Source organism: Setaria italica, chromosome II, assembly GCF_000263155.2.
Source record: "Setaria italica strain Yugu1 chromosome II, Setaria_italica_v2.0, whole genome shotgun sequence".
NCBI classification, from domain to species: domain Eukaryota; kingdom Viridiplantae; phylum Streptophyta; class Magnoliopsida; order Poales; family Poaceae; genus Setaria; species Setaria italica.
The window spans coordinates 8,011,151-8,033,827 of NC_028451.1; the positions used below are offsets into that span (position 1 = coordinate 8,011,151).

At 41.0% G+C, this 22,677-nt stretch overlaps 1 protein-coding gene across 1 annotated transcript; it reads left to right on the forward strand.

The window, feature by feature from the left end:
• The first annotated feature begins 11,945 nt into the window (after positions 1–11,945).
• LOC101775198 (KH domain-containing protein SPIN1) lies at positions 11,946–22,555 on the forward strand. The gene is made up of 7 exons (XM_004955772.3): positions 11,946–12,121; positions 12,253–12,341; positions 13,907–14,058; positions 14,197–14,316; positions 14,396–14,512; positions 16,196–16,339; positions 21,873–22,555. The coding sequence occupies exons 1-7, from the start codon at positions 12,042–12,044 to the stop codon at positions 22,014–22,016; spliced, it is 846 nt and encodes a 281-aa protein (XP_004955829.1). The 5' UTR covers positions 11,946–12,041; the 3' UTR covers positions 22,017–22,555.
• Positions 22,556–22,677: the final 122 nt, after the last annotated feature.

Here is a 22,677-nt window from a genome sequence, read left to right on the forward strand (position 1 = left end):
CGCTCCGCCTCGCCCGACCCCGAACGCAAGGGGTCGGATGCGCCCGACCCCTTGAAGCAAGACTCCGCCTCGCCCAACCCAAGGCGCAAGGGGTTGGATGCGCCCGACCCCTCGAAGCAAGATTCCGCCTCGCCCGACCCCGGGCGCAAGGGGTCGGACGCACCCGATCCCTCGAAGCAAGACTCCGCCTCGCCCGACCCCAGGCGCAAGGGGTCGGATGCGCCCGATCCCTCGAAGCAAGAATCCACCTCGCCCGAAGGCATGTGCAGGCCATCAAACGGAGGCACAGGTCTTGTGGGTCCCCCGGATCTCACCAAAACATAATCGATGGGACGCACACGCTCCAGGATACAATTCTGACACATGGAGAGGCACCTGCATTCTTCGACATGACCTGTCGGAATGATGGGTTGCAAACTACTGCCACGATAGCATAGGACTACGACTGCACCGCCTTATCCCTCTGCGACGCCTGTCATAGGGCACTCATCGCCCATACCGTCTAAACAAAGGAGGGCAAACCGCCTAGTTTCCTGCGCAGCCTCGCAAGAAGTGCACATCAACCGCACCGCCCTATCAGAACACATGACTATAGTGGCCGGCCGCTTCCTGCCACTTACACAGCTATAGTGGCCGGTCGTCACCACCAACTTGCGCGGCTACAGTGGTCAGCCACCATATGCGACTCGCGTGCTCGGCTACAGTAGCCAACTGCCGAATCATCGATGGGACCCAACAGCAACCGCCCTTTCCTAGTAGCAGTACCGACAAGACGCAGAGACAAGAAAGGAAGATGGCTTCTCCAGTAGCTCCTCCCGCTTTCTTGTTTTACCTTTTTACCTTTTTACCTTTCTTACTCCCGGCTCATTTTGTAACCCCTCTGTCCTCCTTACACTATAAAAGGGGACCAGGGGCCCGAGGGAAAAGGAGAGGCCCGAACAACAGAACAACACCGAACGCACACAACAGCTCTCGTAGAATCCTAGCGCTCAAGACACTTTGAGCATTGGCAACACCCACAGAGACCTAGGAACCAGCTTCCCTCTCTCACCCGTTTGTAGACCCTACTGCAAACTTGGTACGAGTAACACGAGCAGCCACCCACACTGGACGTAGGGCTATTCCTGCTTGAACCAGTCTAATCCACGTGTCCTCCCATACAACCATCCGAGCCTAACGCGTAGAGAAAACAAATTTACTAAGCTGGTAGTCTCGATCCGTGATTCTTGACACCAACAGCAGTAGCTAGAACCTGTAAAAGTAGTGCTTGACTTCATGTAGTGGAGTCAGAACGCTGTTAAATTACGTAGTGTGTGTGAATCAAATGTGGATCGCTTAGTAAAAAGTACTTGCAATATATAAAGCATGCAAATCACTATCTAAGTTTGATCATTTGCAAAATAGTGTAAAATAGAGTAGTAGAGCAATGCTGGAGCACTGTAAGAAGCAGTTTGTAATTTTAATACCTTTTCTATTATATATATGTATATAAGTAACATTATCTAGCATTTTTTTAAATAGCGATGAATCATCATTCAATTGTTTGCTACATTGCTCTGTTTTCCAATGATGAAGCCTAAGACCTAATTGCAAAATTAAGCATGAATTCAAGTGTAATTCGGGGACTTGAGCATGCAAGTAAGCACATTAAGATCTAATCTGGAAACATTAATATAAATAATCAAGAAATTAGACTTATAGCCGAATTTAAGCATAAACCCCAAATAATTTAGAGCTAATAGCACTTGAAATTGCACTTGTTCATTCCAGTGTCTTTGATTTTCTAATATACATTGTTTATATTGTACCAGTCGTACCTCAAATCAGAAACACGCTAATTCCTGAAATCTAAGCATGCCATTTCTCACTAATTGTACTATGGTACTGTTGCTCATTGTGATAGGTAGAAGCTTTTGAAGGATCATGGCCAGCGAAGAAGGTCGCGTGGATTAGTCGAAGGATTTTATTTAATGAAGTGTGCACCAGTTTGAATATCTATTCACCTTTATACAATTCAAGATTAGCTTCTGGTGGCATGTACTTTGGATTGGTTGTCATCTACATTTCCAAGACTGGAAACCCCGATGGAATACGATCTTGCAGATTGACCTCCCGAGCCTGAAAAAACCTAGGAAGAAGCGCTAGAAGCTGCAGCTGTTCTAGATATTAAACCCATAAAGCGTGAGCTTAACATTGAAATTGATGATCTGAGCTATGAAGCAAAAGAAATTCTTGAAGAAAGGCAAAAAGTTTTCAAAACTCAGATGTCAAGACTTGATGCAACATCAGCTGAACTGATAAAGCAGGGAAGGTCAGCAAGAAACATATGGGCAACTACGCTCAAAGACATGAAAGGTGTGGCTAATATGTGTGCCAATGGTTCCATTGTGCATCAAGGAGCAGACGAGAACGCTCCACTACACTTGATGTTGTGGATGGCGGTATTGATCCAAATCACATCAAAATCATCCTTAAGCAGTGTGCAGATGCTATAATTGAAGTACATGGTTGTCTCGAAGCTGACTACAATAATAATGGGTATGTAAAGAGGAGTGACTTAGATTTTATTTCGATACTACATTGATTGATTCAATGGAATCATACGTTAAAATAATTGCAGATGGCCCCAGTAATGGGAAGGAAACAAGGAGCGATACACTGAAGATGCATACTCTATGAACACCAATGAAGTTCTGTCATATAAATATGAAGTTAGTTTAAATCACCGTTCGTTGTATCTGCAAGTACACTACATCCGGTCTCAAATAGTCTATGTAGTTTGGAAGTCTATGTATTCTAAATAATGTAAACTCCGCAGTGGAGTAGCTAGTTTGTTATGTCTATATATTATACAATGTGTGTTGTGTGCACACCTTAGTATTACTGCATCAGATGCTACTGTAAATTTGAATAAATTAGTTTGCATATCCTTGTGCCTGCGCAGATTTTATACGATTTTATTATTTATTAATCAAAATTATTAGCACAACCAATTTAAATGTAATGTGATTATAATTTAGATTATTGACGTAAGTATAATTAAATTAGAAACCTGTACAGAAAAGTGTGCACACAAAAGTTCAAAGGATGTGTAGAGTGTGAGAGTCAAAGTTTGGTAATACAAACTTGGAACGTTAATTATTAATTCAAAATAATTGTCCAAAATTTGCATTTAATACACATTCATCGACTAAGAAATGAACACTACAGTCTCATTTGTGATTTAATCAGCATCTTCATCTATCTGCGAATTAAAGCCATGATTCTAAATACTAATCCAGGTGGGTCCTCAGCTGATGCGGCATCCAGATTGTTCACACTCATTAATCCTAAATGACACACTGCAGCAGCGCACCGCAAGACAGTATCGTTAGAATTGGAAAAAATAGAGAGACAGCAACTTAAATCTATGAAACAACATTTCTATTCTGCACAGAAACTCCAATGAATCGGATCTGGTTACAGACAATGAAACAAGGTCAACAAAAATTGGAGTTATCGAACCCTATGTTCAGCATTTTTAGCTCTACAATTACTGTCAATCCTGATGTCGCAAACCATGTGAAAACCCCTCCAGCATAGTACATGATATTCTTCTTGAAAATTCCAACAATCTGAGTTACCATCAACTTGAAAATGGAAGATGAAGTCTAAAAACGTAGTAGTGATGTTCCTGTTCGAATATGTCAATACACCCTTACAAGGTACTCGAAAAAAAAGAGGAAAGTAGGATATGGATTGGCAGGGAACGGCATACTGTTCGTATAAGTAACTTAAAGTTGAAACATATATTTTCTAAGAAAAACCGAATCAATTCAGAAATACATCACAGATAAAGCGTGGATTTCACAAAGACATCAACTACGAAATAACTACTAAGATCCACTAAAGGGATAGATCCCATTCCCTTTCCATTCAAGCTAACACTTTCTTCTTCATGTGGACATGATTCCTTCTCCCCGCGATTTGCAAAAGTATATGAAGATGCAGACTTCCTATGCCGCCTCCCGTAGATTGAAATAAAAACGCATATTCTTTAGATTTTAATTATCTAATTCCACACTTTGCTCGTCTTCAATTTCACCAAAAGCTGCTTAATACGAGTAATGTAAAAGTTAAACAAAGAAATGAAGTTCAAGCAAGTAAAGGAAACGTAGCTCATGGTAACTTATCAAACAATTCAAAGGAAATACTCTTGATTTTACTAAAAAGACATAGAAGCTAGAGGACAATTATGCAAACCTATATAAGCATCTAAACTAAAACTGCTAGTGCAGTAAAAAAATAGAGAATAGAATCGAAAGCTGAATCTTTGTAGATCGGTAATGGTGATATCATAAAGTGAATTGGAGTAACTAAAGCGCACACAGCTCATGATAACCTACAAAACAATCCAAAGTCAGTACTTTTGGTCCTACTTCAAAGGTGCAGAACCCAAAGCACAACTATGCGAACCTATGTAAGCATTTAGATCCAAACTGCTGGTACAATAAACAAACTAAAAGATAAAACTAGAGGCCGAATCGTTACATACCATTAGTGGTGCCACCGTGAAGTGGAGTATCCGTAGGGAGTATAGTACCATCACTATTAAGTACACCAAGTGAGAAAAATTTTGTCACTTAAGGCCTTGGTGTCGAGTGACCACTTTCTTTAAATCCAGGGTATTCATCATCAGAGCACTCATAGTTGGATCTGGTAAGTAATCACCATCATCCGACGAGTCTGATGAATCATGCCAATCATGAACCTCAAGAACCTTAATAGCAACTCGATATCGCAGCCCACGTTGTTCATGCTGTATAATGTCCTCTGGTCGCAAATATAAATCTGCACCAGCATTCGGATCATCTGGCTCTGGTATAAAAATATCAACCTCGTTAGGCAATTTGCCAGGATCAACACACTAGATACACCTCTAAAAATCGTCAAGTCAGCTTTTGACAATGTGCTTAGAGTTGGCTTGAAACCACTGCATGATCCACCAAGAATGCGCTCCACAACGGGTAAAGACCGAGCATGTGATGGAATCCCCTTCAACTCTAAAAGTGTTCGTTATAGCAAACAGATTGATGGCTCCAACATTTGAATTTGAATACCAAGTCTACTACTGCCAAAGGAGGTGCATGGAGGACACGCTCTAATGTCTGACGCTCAGAAAATATAATCAAGAAATTTTGGTCATAGTAAAGATGCAGAGTGTAGTCATTCTCTGTGAGTGCATACCTCTCCTGGAGAAGTGTATGTACTTCGGCAACTGTAAATGATGAATAGTCTCCAATAGCAATGATAATAAGAGCATTTTGCAGCAATTGCTCCTCTGCAACAATATGTGGCATTCTAGGAACAACACAAACTTCCAATGCTAGACTTCGTGATGGATGTCCCCTTGGAAGAGGTTATGGAGATGGTGACTTCTCCCAAGAGTGCCGAGAAAGAAATCCCTTGTCATCTAATTATGCTCTTGTCGATGCACCAACTGAAGATAACGTCTCAGGGTGTGTAGTATCAGAGGGTAAAGTCCGCTGAACAACTACTTTTGATTCCATCAAGCTTAACCTATAAATAATATCGTCTAGAGGCCGTGTTGGAACCTTCATCTCCAAAAGCGCAATGGTCCTCTTCATTGCATCGATCTCCTCCCGCTGCCTTGAACACATCTCTCTAAGGAGGTTTACCTCACCCCTATCACCGATTACTTCATTATGTGTCATAGTTTTACACCAATTATTGAAGACCAACAAATGTACAACCGAATCAGTTGCACCCAACACATGAACTGAGGCTACAAATAAGAGCATAAAAAATAAGAACATAATATCAGAGAAGGAACGAATCAACTAAAACTAAAATAGATCTACCCACATAAACAAGGGAGAACGATCTGACACGATGCATTAGACAAAGCAGTAACCACAATGGCACCAAATGAAATAAGATAAAGCACCGCAGTAATGCAACATTCAGGGCAAACCAACAAGAAGGCAACATGGAAACACAATATCGATAGAAGAAAATAAAGAAGATAGGATTTCGATCGCATACATCGCTTATCACCCACCAAGAAGGTATGGAAGAAGAGCGGAACCGGTGACCAAGCTTGCACCGATGGGACGATTTGCAAACCGCGAAAGAAGCTTGGTCAAAGATGATGGCAGTAGCATTGAAAATCAGCAGCGGAGAAAGGAAGGAGCGAGACGATAATGGAGACGAATAAACAAAGAAAGGGGAACGGTGTCTCGGAATGCCCCTACTATTGATGTGATGGGGGACTCTTTAGAAAATTATCTGCCGAAATAGTGCCTCCACCAAAGGAGAGTGGCAACAGTTCTTCAAAGAAGAAGGGAGCCGATGCCTTGAGGAAATGGCGCATCAAAGCCGGTAAGGCTATGTTCATGCTTAAGACAACTATTGTGGAGGACCTACTGGAGCACATCTGAGATGCGGAGACCCCAAAGGAAGCTTGGGAGACTCTGGGGAAATTATTCTCCAAGAAGAATGAAGCACACCTCCAGCTTCTAAGAAAGAGCTTGCGGGTATCTTACAAGGCACTATGAGCATTAATAACTACTTTACTAAGGTGAAGAATATATGTCAGGAGATATCTCAGCTTGACCTGGAGGAGAAGGTCAGCGAAGCTCGGATGAGAAGGATCATCATCAACGGCCTAAGACCCGAGTACAGTGGGTTTATGGCTGCAGTGAGTGGATGGCCAGTACAGCCATCCTTGGTGGAGTTGAAGAACTTATTAGCTAATCAGGAGGCATTAGCTAAGCAGATGTGCAACATCACTTTGGAAGAGAAGGATGAAGAGGAGACGCTCTTCATCAGAAAGAAGGGTTCACCAAGAGGCCGAGGAGAGGCGAAGGAGTGGACAAGAGGTGATAGGAGTTGCCCAAAGAAGAGCAGCTATTCAGGGGGAGCTCAATGTAACAACCAGGCTGTTAAAGGCTTAAGAATGATTCTTAAAGTGTTAAAGGTGAAATTGGGATGAAAAGAAGATATTAGGGCCAAAGTCAAGTTTGGGTCAAATTTCACCAAAAATACAAATTAAGATTCAAAACCAAAGAAATTCGACAAAAATATGAAGTCAAGCCTTTAAGGTATTTAGAATTCAAAGGAATCAAATTGGAAGTAAAATTCAAGTCATAAGCACCTCAAATTCATAGTCAAAGATGGATTGACTTGGAAGTACTGTTCATGGTCTGAAAATACAAGTCTGAAATTAGTGACAATTAGCCAACTTTGAATTTAATTTCTGGCAGAATTTTCATTGAAGCTAGGAGATGTTTTAGAACACAAGAGGACTCTGATCTATAGTGAATCTATTGGACCTGTTATTGGTCAGAGAAAACAAAGATTCCATATTTTAAATAGGGTTCAAAGTTTGAAAGTTGTGCAGTTTTCAACTTAGCTGCTGAATTGAATCAAGTCTGAAAACAGTGTCAAGTATGCAACTTTGAAATTCATTTCTGGAGAATTTTTTATATACACTCTGAAAGACGTTGAATCCTAAGTGAACTATGATGTCCAATAAATATTTTGAGCATGTTTTTGGACAAGGAAAGAGAAGGATTCAAATTTTTCTTGAAGCTCAAATTGTGAATGTTACCCTGTCAGTTTAACTGACGAAGCTGAATGGCAGTCGCCATTCAGTCCTAAGGACGGTGCAAAATTGCGATTTTTAGCTTGAGATTTTGGAAGAAATTGTATGTAAGGGTTGGGCTTTCATATGCGAAATGGAACCCCTGTCCTATGGTTGACAAGATCCAGTAGTTGTTGGGCAACAAAAATTGAGTTTGAATGGTTGAATTGGAGATCAAAGTTGACACCTCGGACTGTCGGGTGGTGTCTGACGAAACTGAATGCAGAAGGACGATTCGGTGCTAAATGACAGAACCCTAGCCCAACATTGGAGTTAAAATTCGCGGGGATGGAGTGATCTTTGGCAATTGAGGCCAATCAATCAAATGTAGAGCACATGATCCTCTACAATTTTGATTAAAGAAATTCTTGGAGCTTGAATTGGGTTTTGGTCGCAAAAGTGAGTTGATTTACAGTGGAATTTGGGGAAAGAAGGGGAGGAACAGAGTCGGCCGGTGCTACCAGGTTGTTCTCCATTGATGTCAAGAGCGGCGCCGCTGTGCCACATGCCAGCACTGGCAAGAGGCGTGAAAGCAAGCAGCAAGCAGGAGGTGGCGCTCGGGAAGGCGGTAAATCTTTCATATAATTACCGCTCCCGCCGGCGAGCGTTATCCGTTTATTGCATGCTCTGTTTTTTCACCTTACTCTCGATCGCCGTCCTACTCCGCCGCCATTCCCCCATTGCCAGCCACTCCACCTCGCCAAGAACCACCGCCATGAGCTCCTGAGGTAGTCCCGTCAGCCGTTGTCTAGCTCTAGTTCCCACAGTCACCACCCCCGTCGTCTTCTTCCTCAGTGCCGGCCGCCGCTCGGGTCTGGTAAGAGCGCCGCCGTGGAGAGCTTGGTACAGAAGCTATGGTCGTGGTCCGGGGGTTTGGGTAGGTCATGTATGAGCTCTAGATGGGTTAAGTTGTGCTTGTTGGCTTGGAGTTCCACCGGCTTGGCCGGAACACTCACGCTGCCATGCGCCAAGCTTTGGCTATGGCCGCCGCCGTGGAGCCTTCTGCTCCTGTCGCAGGGTGCTTCTGTTCGAGGGCGTGCTATGTTGATAGGGCCGTAGTAGAGCTGCCGGTGCCGCTTGTTGCCTTAAGGCTGCCGCCAGCGAGCTTTGCGCCGCCGTTCGCCTAGCGCCGCCCGCGCCGTCGTCTGCCTATCGCCGTCGTCGTCCACCCAATCCACCCCAAGAACACCACCAGTAGGTGCCCGTGGTCTAGGCAAGTTTAGTGGTGCGGTCCCCGTTGTCGGAGACCTCGCCAGCGACGAGCCGCTGCGATTACCCACCGGCTGGTCCTCGGTCAAGACCGGGCTTGGGTCTGTTGACCCGGGGGGGCCCGCGTCAGCGTGTGGGGGTAGGCTGTGGGTGAGTAAGAAAAGTCCAAAGAGAGGGGGTTTGGGATAATGTTAGTTTTAATTTTTAGAAAATAGATTTAATTCCTATTTTCATATTTAAATCATTATACACAACCTGATCTGTTGTGCATAGCTGGTGATGAGGGATCTCCTGCAGGATGTAAATCAGTCCGGATCGCCGCAATTCTCGGTTATGAATGCACTTGATCATCTCTTAAGCATTGTAGAATAATCAAGTTGAATATAATGTTTTTCCTGGAATTAATATGTTGTATGACTTAGTTTCATTTGTTTGCTTAAAAATGTTTTAATTCACCTAAAACGGTTAGGCAAGAACTAATATGAAATAAAATAATAAAAGTAAGGTTCCACTAATAGTAAGCTTTTTCGTAAAATGTGAATCAGCCAGTACACCATAAAGCTATCATACAATATTTTTTTATTAACCTTCCTATATTGGTTTGTCGGGTCAGTCTTGCTGAATACCCTCGTACTCAGGGGATCCCTTATTGTTGTTTTCAGAAGCACAGCAGGGGACAACCAAAGAAGAAGTTCCGAAGAACTAGGGTATCTACAAGTCTCATAATACCCTAGAATAAAACCTAGTTGTATAATTACGTTTTCTTAGACTAGTTTTATGTTTAAAACTCCTAGCAATGCTCTATTATGGCACTGTTAAGTTTATTTCAATCTACGGTTTGTAATAATTCGTACCTTCTGTATGTATGTAAAAATGTAATATTTATAGATGCTTTCCCTTCGTGGAAGCGATCCTAATGTATGGCTATGAAACACGTTGTGGATGTTTCGAGGTGTCCTATGGACACTCAACGGACTACCGGACTTACTGTTTTAAGTGCGTTTCGTATAATTGCTATTCCGACAACGATTAGGCACACTTAAGCCAGTTTAAGTCGGACGGTTCCGCCACACTCAACAAGAGAGCAATGACGAAGATGATGAAGAGTTGGTCAAGAACGAGAGGAGAAGAAGAGGTGAGTGCTTCAACTGTGGCAACTGTGGCAAGAAAGGGCATCGTGCATGGGACTACTGGAGTCTACGAAGGTACTCAGAAGGAAACGTGGCTACAACCAAAAAAAGTTATCCTGAGTGGGTGGCTAAGCGAAGAAGAGTGGGATGGTGTGGCAGCAGCCACAATTGAAGATGATGGAGCTTACTTCGTGGAAGACTTGACAGAAGGTGAAACTCCATCAAATAGCGTTGAAGAAAAGGAAGAAGAGTGGGATGCAGAAGGTGACTTCTCCATAGAGGTGAGAGATCCGGATACTTTAGAAGGATTCATAGTATTTGGATATGATAATGATGAAGATTGAGAGGCTCTAAGCGATGAGGAGGAAGATATTAAAAAGCGAGCACATGACGCTAACTTTTGGACACGGGCGTTCTTCCTCATTGTTTCTATGGTACATCATCATGTGTCGCAGTTTCAGGAGGCAAATAGATGTGCTTATACAGGTGCCACGACTGGCACGACACATGTGTAGTGTGTTTCAGTTCGAATGTTCGATGATTCTCCACATCCCCATTTTGGCTGCGTCAAATTGAGGAGCATGCTTCAGCTTCGAAATACATGAGACCCACAATATTTGTTAGCTAAGCTTTCTCGTTTTTAATTTGCTCCCTGGACTTCACCGTCTGTATTTCCAATGACAAGTCTGCCATCCTGGTGAACTCGCATTTGGGCATTTGGCAACTTAATTTTCGTCAGAAATTTTATTTTCGGTAATTCTCCAACACCTCCAGGTCAACGTGCCTTTGGCAAAGAGTATCAAGTTTAGTTACTCTGAGCTTAGGATCCAGTCTCAGATCTGAAATCTTTCACCTTTTTCTTTCTCTTTTGTTTTGTCCCTGGATTTGTTGTCTTTGTGTCCGCGTGGTAGTCGTACTCGTACGTGGGCTGAGATGGGCACATAGGGACTACATGGGCCAAAGTAGCGCCTCTTTTCTAGCTTAAGGGCCGGCCTGAAGCTCAGACTGCCCTTGGGCCTTTGGCGAGCAGGTGTTAAGTAGCCTAGTTTTGTATTTTTTATTTAATTCTTTTCTTAAGAATCCATTATTTCATTCCAGTAAGTCTAGTGGAAAAATGGTATTGCTACATACCGAATAAGAACCACTACTTTGTTTGTGGTGATGAAAAATCCTTGCTACAAGTCTCACAATTCAAAGAGTATAAATAAACTTGCTTCTTTCTCTTCATTCATAAAAACCTAAGATACAAAGATCATATAGTGTGCCGTGAGCAAGGTTAGTTCATAGATGCAAGAGAGAATGATAGAAAGGTTAAAGGCACGTTTGGTTTGCTTGCAAAAGGTACCCTGCCAAATGCGGATGCGGCCGTACTGATTTGGGGTTTTACTGGCAGTGTGGTGGCATGCCAAACTATGTGTGTCCGCATTGGTATTGCGCGCGGTTCATTTCCCCCTCCCATGGGTTGGCACATTAGGGGCATAGGAATCGGCCGTCCACGTGTGGGCATGCCTATGGTTAGCAAGGTAACGCTGGCCAAAATCAAATACATCCTAAGAACAGCCAAGGAAATTAGGATGTAGTGATATAATAAGTATGTTATTAATCTAGGGTTCGCGATAATCTGGCAGATAATCATGGATCAGTGACAATATTATTAAAATAATATTATTGATAATAATCTATGTATGATGGTGTTAAAGAAGTATAATTGTTAGTAGATGTCTACACGATTACTTCACTGAGAGAGAAAACCCCGGCTGAGGGAGCACATAGGAGCAAGCAACTGAGCAAGGCAGTATTCCCGGGCAGGGCTGGCCTTTTCCTACTTGAGCAACCTCTCTTGTTTTTACATCTGAGCAGCTTCACTTTATGCAGCAACACCTGCAGGCTACACCCAAAAGCAGCAAGACCTTTCTACCACCTCACACCATCATCCCCTTTCTTATTTGTTTTCCTCTTCTGGACTGGGACCCTCCCTCCTCTCTCTATCATCACCCTCCTTCCTCTGGAAGGCAAAAAAACCTCTCCCCCCCAGCACTCTCCTCCCGGCCGCCACCATGTCAGGCCTCTACAGCCAGGGCTTCTCCCCTGCAAGAACCCTCTCCCCCCAGATTAGGAGCAACCCCGATGCTGACAGGTACTGCTAATTTCTGACCCGATTTCTCTCCACTGATTCTTGATCCGAAGATTGCAACTCCAGCTGCTTCTTTTCCCCCACTTACCCTTGCGATTGATTGGTGGCGCGATTCTTGCTTCGCTTCTTCGCAGCCAGTACTTGGCCGAGCTTCTCGCCGAGCATCAGAAGCTGGGGCCCTTCATGCAGGTGCTGCCGATATGCAGCCGGCTGCTCAACCAAGGTGAGATCTTTTTGATCCCTCGCTTACTGTTGCTTGCGGATTGGTGAGAAATCTTTTTGCGGATGAGTGTCAGACTATCGGAGAGGGTTCGTCTGCAATCGAGATTGGGGAATCGCTTGGCTCCAATGCTCGGATGGCTGCTGATCTTTTCCGGCAGCTGATGTGTTGGGGGAGATAGTATGTGTGGTGATGGGATAGAGTTGGCAAGCCGCCATTGATTTTTTTCGTAGCCGGCATACAAGAACCTTATTAGTCTTATTGACCCGAATACCCGATTGGGGATTGCCAATGAATTGGCCTTTAAGTGATGCAGTGACTTTTTTTATGGTCTTGCTATAGCAACTTTTGTAGTTTGTTACTTGATACTGGTTGATAGAGCATCTGTAGCTGAAAACAGCGGTCAGCCCAATAATTGGGGAAGGTTCATTTTGGGGATGACATCCATTGTTGATTGCATCTTCATCGCTTGCATTGTGCAGAGTTATTAGGTTGGTTGTATGTCATACTACTTTGCAATGCATTGGATTTTGATCATCTTGTTTAACAAAAATAATTTGTTTTCATTTGGGAAAATCATTAGCTAGTATTTGAGATGTTTCTTTTATCTTTCTGTGTGGTGCTTGTGGATCACCTAGTGCATCTTCTCTCTATGCACGAAGGCTGGAGCTTTCCGTAATTATCCATAAATGTTGAATACATATTTTTATCATGCATGAGGATTTATCTCCTCTAATGTTTTTCAAGCATGGCCTACAGTTTTACCTAAGTAAATGGACTGTGCATACGGCTGGATTGCACGACCCCGTACAACCAGCAGAGGCACTGTTACCTTTTCTGCACTGAGCAGTGGGCTGTGACTTGGTCCGTTGGCCGCAAGCACAGGCCATACACCCTGGTGACCTGATCGTATGTGTAGCAAAGTCCTTTTCTTATTAACCACATATCCCTTGTAGCCACTTTAACCTTTACAGTTGCCCTTTTTTCAATTTTCAAAACGGGAAGTGATCTTTTCCTTTAATATGACCTTTTATAGGGCCAAACTGGCCTTTTTAGAATGATAATTAAAAATTGTGTAGAGAGAACTTTAGTATACTGTAAGATAGCTGGATTTAGATATAAAGACTAGACACCTCTTGCAGAAACTGAACCTTTGGGCTCCCCTCAAAATGATTGAGCTGTTAAAGTCATGCGGTGCTACTTCTGAAAAGGGTTTTTCTCCTTTCATCTTCAGTATTAAAAGAATGAATATTTTATCTTATTTTAGATTAGGATTTTCCTCTGCCTGGTGCATATATGGATTTTTGACAAAACCCATCACACTATCTATCAAAAAGGAAAGTTGAAGGCACCGACCAGACGGAAGTATGCAATTTAGTTGACCACAGAAGTATATATGACACTCTCGATCGTATGTCACATATTTTTCCGCTTCCACTCTTTTGCTACGTACTGCAATTGATTTGATTACAGCAAGCATTAACATTTTGTAGCAAATTCTTGAACCCTTCCCCATTCTGACTAGTAGGTTGGCTGATTCTTTTTCTTTCATCATTTGTGTTACTTAGAAATCATGCGGGTATCAAGCATGGTTCACGACCATGGATTCAGCGATTTTGACAGGCGTCGGTTTAGAAGTCCCAGTCCTATGTCTTCGCCAATTGTCCGCCCTAATCTGCATGGCAATGGATTTGGTCCTTGGAATGGGATGCCCCAAGAGGTAGGCATAATATGTTGATCACTTTAATAAAGTTCCTCTTTTGACAAGATTTCTTCAATAACCATCTTTTTTATGTGATATTTTTTGGATTTGCAACTCTATTTCAGAATCAGTGATTAGTTTTTTTTAATATAACAGAGATTGGGCTTTCCTCCTCCTGGAACAAGTATGGACTGGCAAGGAGCACCACCAAGTCCTGGCTCCTATATTGTGAAGAAGATTATACGCTTGGAAGTTCCCGTTGATTCCTACCCTAATGTATTGCCTCCCACAACCTATGTAGTTAGTACTGAATGATGTTCTAGTTCTAATATGTTCCGGTTTCAAATTTCTCCAGTTCAATTTTGTGGGGCGCATTCTAGGTCCTAGAGGTAATTCTCTAAAGCGGGTGGAAGCTTCAACTGGCTGCCGTGTTTTTATTAGAGGGAAGGGTTCCATCAAAGATACAGAGAAGGTATCCAAAATGTTATATTTGTTAATCGCATCCCACTTATGTGCTTGTTTAATTTATAATATCTTAAGTTTAGAAAGGTTTTATAGCCTGTTGGGTCATGGAGCTTCTTTGTCATATCTAATGTAATGTCGCGTCATGGAACTCTGTGAACTACATGCAACACTTCAGTTTTATTTCCTGACTTGTAACCCTAATGTTATTCAACTAGTCTTGCCTCTGACCTTTGCTATCACTGCAATGGATCTAATTTTGGTATCATGATCTTCAAATTCTCGCCTGACTTGACCAGCAAAACTACAACATATAAGGACAGGCACAACTTTTTTTTTTGGATTAACCCATAGGTGCTGTTCAAGGCAGATCACCTATGCATGCTGCCTTGCTCATAGATGGCTTGGCACCGAGTGACAGAATGTCCTGCTCAAGATCCAAATGTTCCCATAGGAGGACTCTGTGAAAGATCAGCACTATGATGACTAAGGGCGTACCTTAAGGAATGATTTGTGTGGGGAATTATTTTATTTTCCACTAAGTAATATCCTATTCTTCATCTGCCATCACAATTTTGCAGCCTTTTTTTCTGTAGTGCCGTTGAAGCATCATTAGTTTTGCCATTTTTTATTTATGGCATTAAGTCAAACCAAGGTGTGCTATAATTTTTAACATAGAACTTCAACGGACTCTCCCTTTCTTGCCACAGCCTACTGTGAAATCGAGGATTCTTTAGATTTCTTTTTCCTGGGCTTTGCTGTTTGCCTTTTGTTCATTGAATTGGATGGAATATGACAATTAGAATTGAGGAAGAAAAAGGGTTGTCCAAAGAAGAGTTTGAAATCTTCCTTTGTATTAGCATGCTGAATTATTGTGTCATGTTTTTTTTAATTTTAATGCTAATATTTACCTGTAGCTCTGTAGGAAATTATGCTCACAGAATTGCCAGAAACAGTTCCTAACATGTGGGGTCCCTTTCTACTGGACTAATTGTTTGCTTTTGCTCTAGAAAGTCCATATGTTTTTGTTACAGATCATAACATATTGTCCAACTCTGTACATCCTTTTCTCAAACTAACTCTCTACATCTTGGGTGTTCAATCCTAGATGCATCTGTATTATGAATATCCAGTAACCCTATTAGAGCCCTCTGTTGATGAAGACTTGGAAGAATAACATCCATTTTCTGTTATTTTCCCTCACTATCCCGTGACTTAGACATTCGGTACCTTGTAAAAATGGTAGCATCTAGTTATGTCTTTTGGTCAAATGTTTTTTTTTCTCGAACACGCAGGAGAGCTGCGTATCATTGTATTAATAGGAGAAGAACGAGTCATATAGAGACCCAAACACACTAGAATTGGTCAAATGTGTTGGTATGAACTCATGATATTCAGTGATGAATGTTGTTACGTATATCTGGATATCATATATTAGTCTTTTTCGGAATTCTGTGTTTTTCTGCTTGCAGTGGCTATGTGGTAATCTTTGGGAAGGCAGTCTTACCTCCTTAACTTATTATTGTCATTACACCATTATTGTGATAATCAAGAAGTTGTATTTCTCATTCTAATCATTTAATCTTTGTTAGTTCATATTTAGAACTCATATGGTCCTACTGCTTCCATTTTCTCTCTTCTTCTTAGTTCCCCAAGAATACACAGTTACACATATGTGCTTTTATTGCTTTAGGAAGAGAAGCTTAAAGGAAAACCTGGCTATGAACATCTAAATGAGCCACTGCATATATTAATCGAGGCTGAGTTACCAGCGAATATCATTGATACAAGACTCAGACAGGCACAAGAAGTCATGGAAGAACTGCTAAAGCCAGTGGTAAGTTATTCTAATGTATAATAAAATTCTGCATTTATTGGTCCTCATCTGCCAAAGCTAGGAGTTTGTAGGGGTACTCTTATTTGAATTGGCAAATGCCGTGCAAGAACACATGATCTATGCATTACTTTATTTTGAAATTTGGATATTTATCACTTCCAGTACTTGTAAAACTTCATTTAGTTGGTAAATTGCTGTTAAAGGCTAGTGTCAAACTTTGCATCACTTTGTATCCAGTGACTAATTGCAGCTAAAACAAACCCTACATTGTTCTGTTTTATGTATCTTTGCAATACAATGTTTTCTTCAAAAAAAAAGTCTACAATGAAAAGAAATGTATATCCCAAAACTTGAAGGCATTGTAGTGCATCCATTCAGTGGAAATTTTCTCAAAATACAAAACATTCATACTTTTTTTCGGAAAAAATTTCAACTGCAATTAAATCATAATATTCCTGAAGTAAAGATAAGTCACATTTTGGGATATATCTATATGTGTCACACCCGGTTTTAAAACAAAACCAAGTGCTACCTATATCTGTGTCAGGATCAAGTTTCATACATATAATGACATCATCAGTGAATAACAGTAACAATATCACGTAAAGGAATATAAATAATGACTTACGAGTCTATCAGAGATATACAGCTTAATCCTGGAAACGAAGGCTCCAAACTTCACAGGCAATCGACTGGGGGTCGCGTACGCCTAGAACTCAGCATCATCTTCAGCAAACTTCATAGCAACCCCTTCTTCTAAACGGCGGTTAGTAAGGGTGAGTACACTTATGGTTATGGTTGGTACTCAACAAGGCCACAAGAAATAATCAGAATAACGATTTAAGTCCATCTTCAAGTTTATTAATCATGTGAAGGTCCAGGCGCTCTTGATCGTGAGCACGGCTGATATATCAGTTTTACACTCTGTAGAAGTTATACACTTTCACCACAAGCCGCGTAAAAGTTCAGAAGAACTTTGGACCCAACCATGCTATGCGAAAGTAGGCACTTATCACACTACCGAGGTGTGACCGCATAGGGACGCTACGAGGCCTTTACAAAAATTCCCTAATAAGTGGTAACCCGCTAAGGTTTTAGTGCCTGGCGTGCATAAACCTCCCTAATGGGCATAGTGTCTTAACAAAGCCCACTTCCCAAGAGGACATGGCTATACAACGACTCAGTCCCCCCTCTTGCCTTTTTGGTAAGATTACCCCAAACTAGAGTCTCTAATTAATTAGCCAAGACCAGAGCCATGTAGTTCTCGTGGTTGCACTGTTTTCTTGGGTGGTCGTTCCATGTTCCAATTAATACATGGTATTCTTGTAAAATAAGCATAGATAGAAGGATGGTTAGAGACACTTGCCTTTCTCCAAAGAAAAGTTACTCTTATTGCTCTTCAGCTCTTGCTTTCTTGAAGCTCTTAATCTTCAAACCTTTCGAACATCAATCCTTCTACTCGAAGCAATCATTGGGCACAACCATACAAAGCAAACAAACAAGTATAACTAAGAACAATACACCAATTAAGAAAGGCTTTAAAAGAGCGTAGAAAAGGGTAGGGCTCGATTCTATGGTCACGCGAACGCAAGAAACGCTGGGAACGGAACTATGGTTGACAAGGCAAAACTATCGAGAGGTTTGATTTATAAAAGAAATAAAAAGACTATGGTTGACAAGGCAAAACTATCGAGAGGTTTGATTTATAAAAGAAATAAAAAGACTATATGCTTGATCCATTTTAATTAAATAAAATCATGCACATAGGTTATTTTAGAGAAATACCCTATTTGGAATTATCAGAAAATAAGGTTGAACGTTGACAACGTGATAAACTTGATCAGATTTTATTTATAAATATTCAAGTAGAAGTTATGCCAATTTAACAATTAACTTTAGAAACACAGAGCATATGTAAAAGACATAATCAAACAACTTTTTATTTCGTGTTCAACTAAACATATTAATATTGAAAAAGCATTTATAATATCATTAAGCATATAAACTTTATTCATGAAAACCGATGTATAACACTAGGTAACTTTTATTTAGAAAAGCTAGTTATAAATAGAAATTAATCAATTAAACCTTAATTTATGAAAAACGGGATAGAACCTAACCAACTTTTAGAAAACTAATTGAATAAGAATTAGTCAAGTTCACATTTAATTTTGATGTTAAAAACAAGCAACAAGTAATACGCACTGCTAACGCATAAGGTAAGGTTAAACGAATAAGAACAACAAAAACAGACTACTCTAGAGCGTAGAAGGAAAGCGTAAATTATGGTTTAGGAAAGGCTAGTCTACAAAGAGATCAACTAAGTTGCAAGGACAACAAACTAGCAAAAGCTAAACTAAACTAGTCGGTAGAGAAACGAACTAATAACAAGATTGGCTCTAAAGAGATGGCTGCGAAAGGTTTGGGCACAAAGAACTAAAAGAACAAAGGTGGCTCACAAAGAGACAACTGAGATAAGACAGCTATGAATTGGATCCTACAAACATGATTCTTAGAGGAATAGGAAACAAACATTATAAGACTACTAAGCAGAATAGAAACTCTAAGATAAACTATTTGGCTCACTAAAACGCACAAACTATGCTTGAAAAGGAAAGGCCTGGTTAGATTTATAAAAGAAACAGGGTTCGAGCTGGGGCTGGGAAGATCTAAAGCTTTACAGAAGACTTGATTTACAAAAGAGACTGAGCTAACGCTGACAAAGAACAGCTATCGAACTATTCGCATTTATGAGAGCACAAAAGACTATAAGCTAGGTTTATTTTAATTAGCAAAATATATGTAAAGGATATTTCGGAAAGAAAATACTCTAAGTTGGAATTAATGCAAGTTATACTTTATTTGCAAAGATCGAGGTAAATCCTAATCAAGTTTTATTCATAAATGTTCATATATAAATTATACCAATTACACACTTAACTTTAGAAAAGTGAAAACAGCTAATCGATTTAATACATGTTGTGTTGGGCTAAACAAAACTTATTTAGAAAACATATTCATATTGGCATTAGTCATTTTATCAATAATTAAGAAAAACCAAGTTATAACTTAACCATATTTAATTCTAAATATTGAGGTATAAATTATATCATTTAAATATTTAACTTTAGAAAAGGCTAAACTATGTGAAACATCTAAGCGTATACTTTATGATTCTAGTGGATTAAATTGTTATTGAAAACATATTCACGTTGGTATTAATCAAGTTAATTTATTTATAAAAAAACGGATGTAAAAGCCTAGTCAACTTTTATTTAGAAAAGTTGATTCGATACTGAGCATTGATCAAATTAATATTAGTTTATGAAAAATCGATATATATATATAACCTAATTAGCTTTTATTTAGAAAAGCATATGATGCAAGCATTAATCAAATTAACGTTTAATTATGGAAGCGAGGTATAACGCTAAGTAGCTTTTAATTAAAGAAGACATGTTTATCAGGTATTAATCAAATTAAATTTGAATTCATTTTCAAAACATGCATGATGGAAAACATCACCACTAACATGTAATTTATGTTATCATGAACCTAACGCAACTTGGACGGATATAAACGGTGCTGAAACGAAGAAGGGATAGGTTAAACAAAGTTTAAGGGATCTAGATGTGATTAACCGTAGATCTGGAGGGCTGACAAGGAAGATAGACAAGACACATGGAATAGTGCTCGCCATTAGGTCAAAGCATAGGGTTAGATCTGTTAAAGTGCTCATGTTGGATTGGCTTAAAGGAAACTAAACTTTCCGGGTGCTTTCTATAAAATTGGCAAGATACAAGAGATTTGATCTAAAATTGTATATTAGCTCGAGGGGCTATCTGCAAAAATCTCAAAGAGTTGATAGCCATGGCGGATGGCCTCTGGCTGATTCAAATCGACGGTGGTCCGACGGGGTAGGGTAGGGATGAAGAGGCGCAGGAGGTACGGGAGGTCACGGTTGACTCACAGGGATGCTCACCGGCGACGGGGAGGTGGTTCAGCGGCCGAGAAATTCTGACGGCGGATGGCGAAGAAGCTCGGCGGCAGCTCGGGTCTTCATGTGTGCGCGGTGCTTGGATAGGGTATTGGCAATGAGGACTAGTGGCGCAGCTGCGCCTCGACATCGTCGAGCCCCTAGGGGTGCTGGCTTGCTCCGGTGGGCGTCCTTGGCGGTGAATCAGGCGAACAAGGCCGGCGGCGCTCTACTTCCAGGCGGCTCGCTCGACGGCGGTAGCGTGGCACAGAGGTGAGGGTGCAAGGCAAGGCAGCAGGGGCGTGCAGGGTCAGGCGGTGTGTTTTATAGGAGCACGGAGCAGGCCCCATGGCTTGGTGCGCACGCCAAGGCCGGCGGCGGTGTGCTGCCCAGCAATCGTAGGAGCTGAGGCCGTTGGCCCAGATGGGCCTCGGCTAGGCCGAGCTGGCTGGGCTGGGCTCGCAGGCTCGGCCCAAAGGGCAGGGGGTCTACCTGCAGGGAGAGAGGAGGATTGGTACGGGTTTGGGTAGGATAGCGGGTCGAGTTTGGTTTGGTTGGATCTTGCCTGACAAGGATTTAGGGTTTTGTTTTATTTTCCGAATATAATTTTCAGTGCGAAAACTAATCCAGAATATTCTAGATAATGTTTTTAAAGCACGAAAAAATCAGGAAAATCCCAAAAAATCCAGGAAAAATCTCGGAGATAGTTTGGGGCATGAGGAGTTCAAATGAACTATTTTGAGCTTGTGAAAAAGATTCTAGAGCCTTATAATAAATAGATTTAGCTCTAGGAAAAATGAGAACAACTCCTAGAAAGAGCTGGAAAATCAGAAGGGTCTGGACATCGTCTAAACGCATATTAAAACCTTTTGCACTCAAGAAACATCAAGATGCATCGGCATGAATACAACACACACAGAACAACACTATTTAATTTAGAAAAACAACCCATTGTTCTTCCTATACTACATTTCCTGTCAAGGAAATAAATGTTGGAAAAAATTTAAAATTATGAGAAAATCATTGTTTAATTATTCTTTTTAATCACATCCTGAAATCCGAAAATTTCAGGGTGTGACAATATGGTTGTGTATATTTGGATTGGACATACGTTGCTTAAATGCATGTATCTGCCTAAGGATATTATGGTGTCAAAGGTACAGAGAACATGTCAAATACCACTTAATTATGTTTGGCTTGTGGGGTATTAATAGGTTCAGTAGAGAACACATGGCTATTCGCTTGAGAGAGCCCAAGAAGAAATGGCATGCTAAAATCTGATGTCGTTGATTTACTTGGTTCTTATATTATTTTATAAGCTAGTTTTTTTTTGCTGTGAGCCACCTGCTGTTTGTTCTTTAGGAGCAATTATTGCCTTTTCGCTCAATGTTTCTGTAAATAGGTTCCACTTCTCATGCATTGTAATGTGCATATATTGTATTTTCCTTATACTTTACTCCTATAACTTATTTAGAAAATCCGTATAGTTATGAGTGTCTTCCAATTTCCATATACTCCTTATATTCAGAACTAAATAGTTATTTTCCTTGTATGTAGGACGAGTCACAAGATTTCTACAAAAGGCAACAGCTGAGGGAACTGGCCATGCTAAACTCAACTCTGAGAGAAGATAGTCCTCATCCTGGAAGCGTCTCTCCTTTCAGTAACGGTGGCATGAAACGCGCAAAACCGAGTCAGTAGAGAAGCTGCTTCTCCATCCTTCAGTCCTTCTTGTTGCAGGCGTGCATCATCAACAAGGGGCACTTGAGCCTGCGCTGCGTGGGTGCTTGTGTAAGAAAAGGTATGCGTTTGCTGGATGGTTAGTCTGGTATCAAGCGCATTTTCTCCTTCGGATAAGGAGAAATCAATGGTTGTTGAACCGTCTTGATCTTTTTGTGGATCGAGGCATGTTGTTGTAACTTGTAAGGTCATGGACATTCATTTTATTCGTTATTGACTGTTTAACCCTAAGTAGCTTGTGATGCTGAGGATAGGTGGTTTCAGGGGAGACTAGGTAAACCTGACTGTTTAATTAGCTTGTATTAGTCCCCTGTTACATTATGGAGTTGCAAAATAAACGAAGATCATGGTGCACTCCACTTTATGATAGTTTGATGATGGAAGCTTTGAATGAACCATGTGAACTCAAAATGCATTGTACTCGCATAGTATGCGAATTTGGTTACAGTATAAATGGGATCCATGGGCATTCAAGTAATGTGGATTTTGAAACAAACAAACGACTAGGTGTCATTCTACAAATTAAATTTGGGTTGTTAAGTTGATATGCATCTTTTGACCAGGATAAGTTGGTGTGTATCTTTACTTGCCCATTTAGTGCTCCCTTCAGTCCCACAAAAAA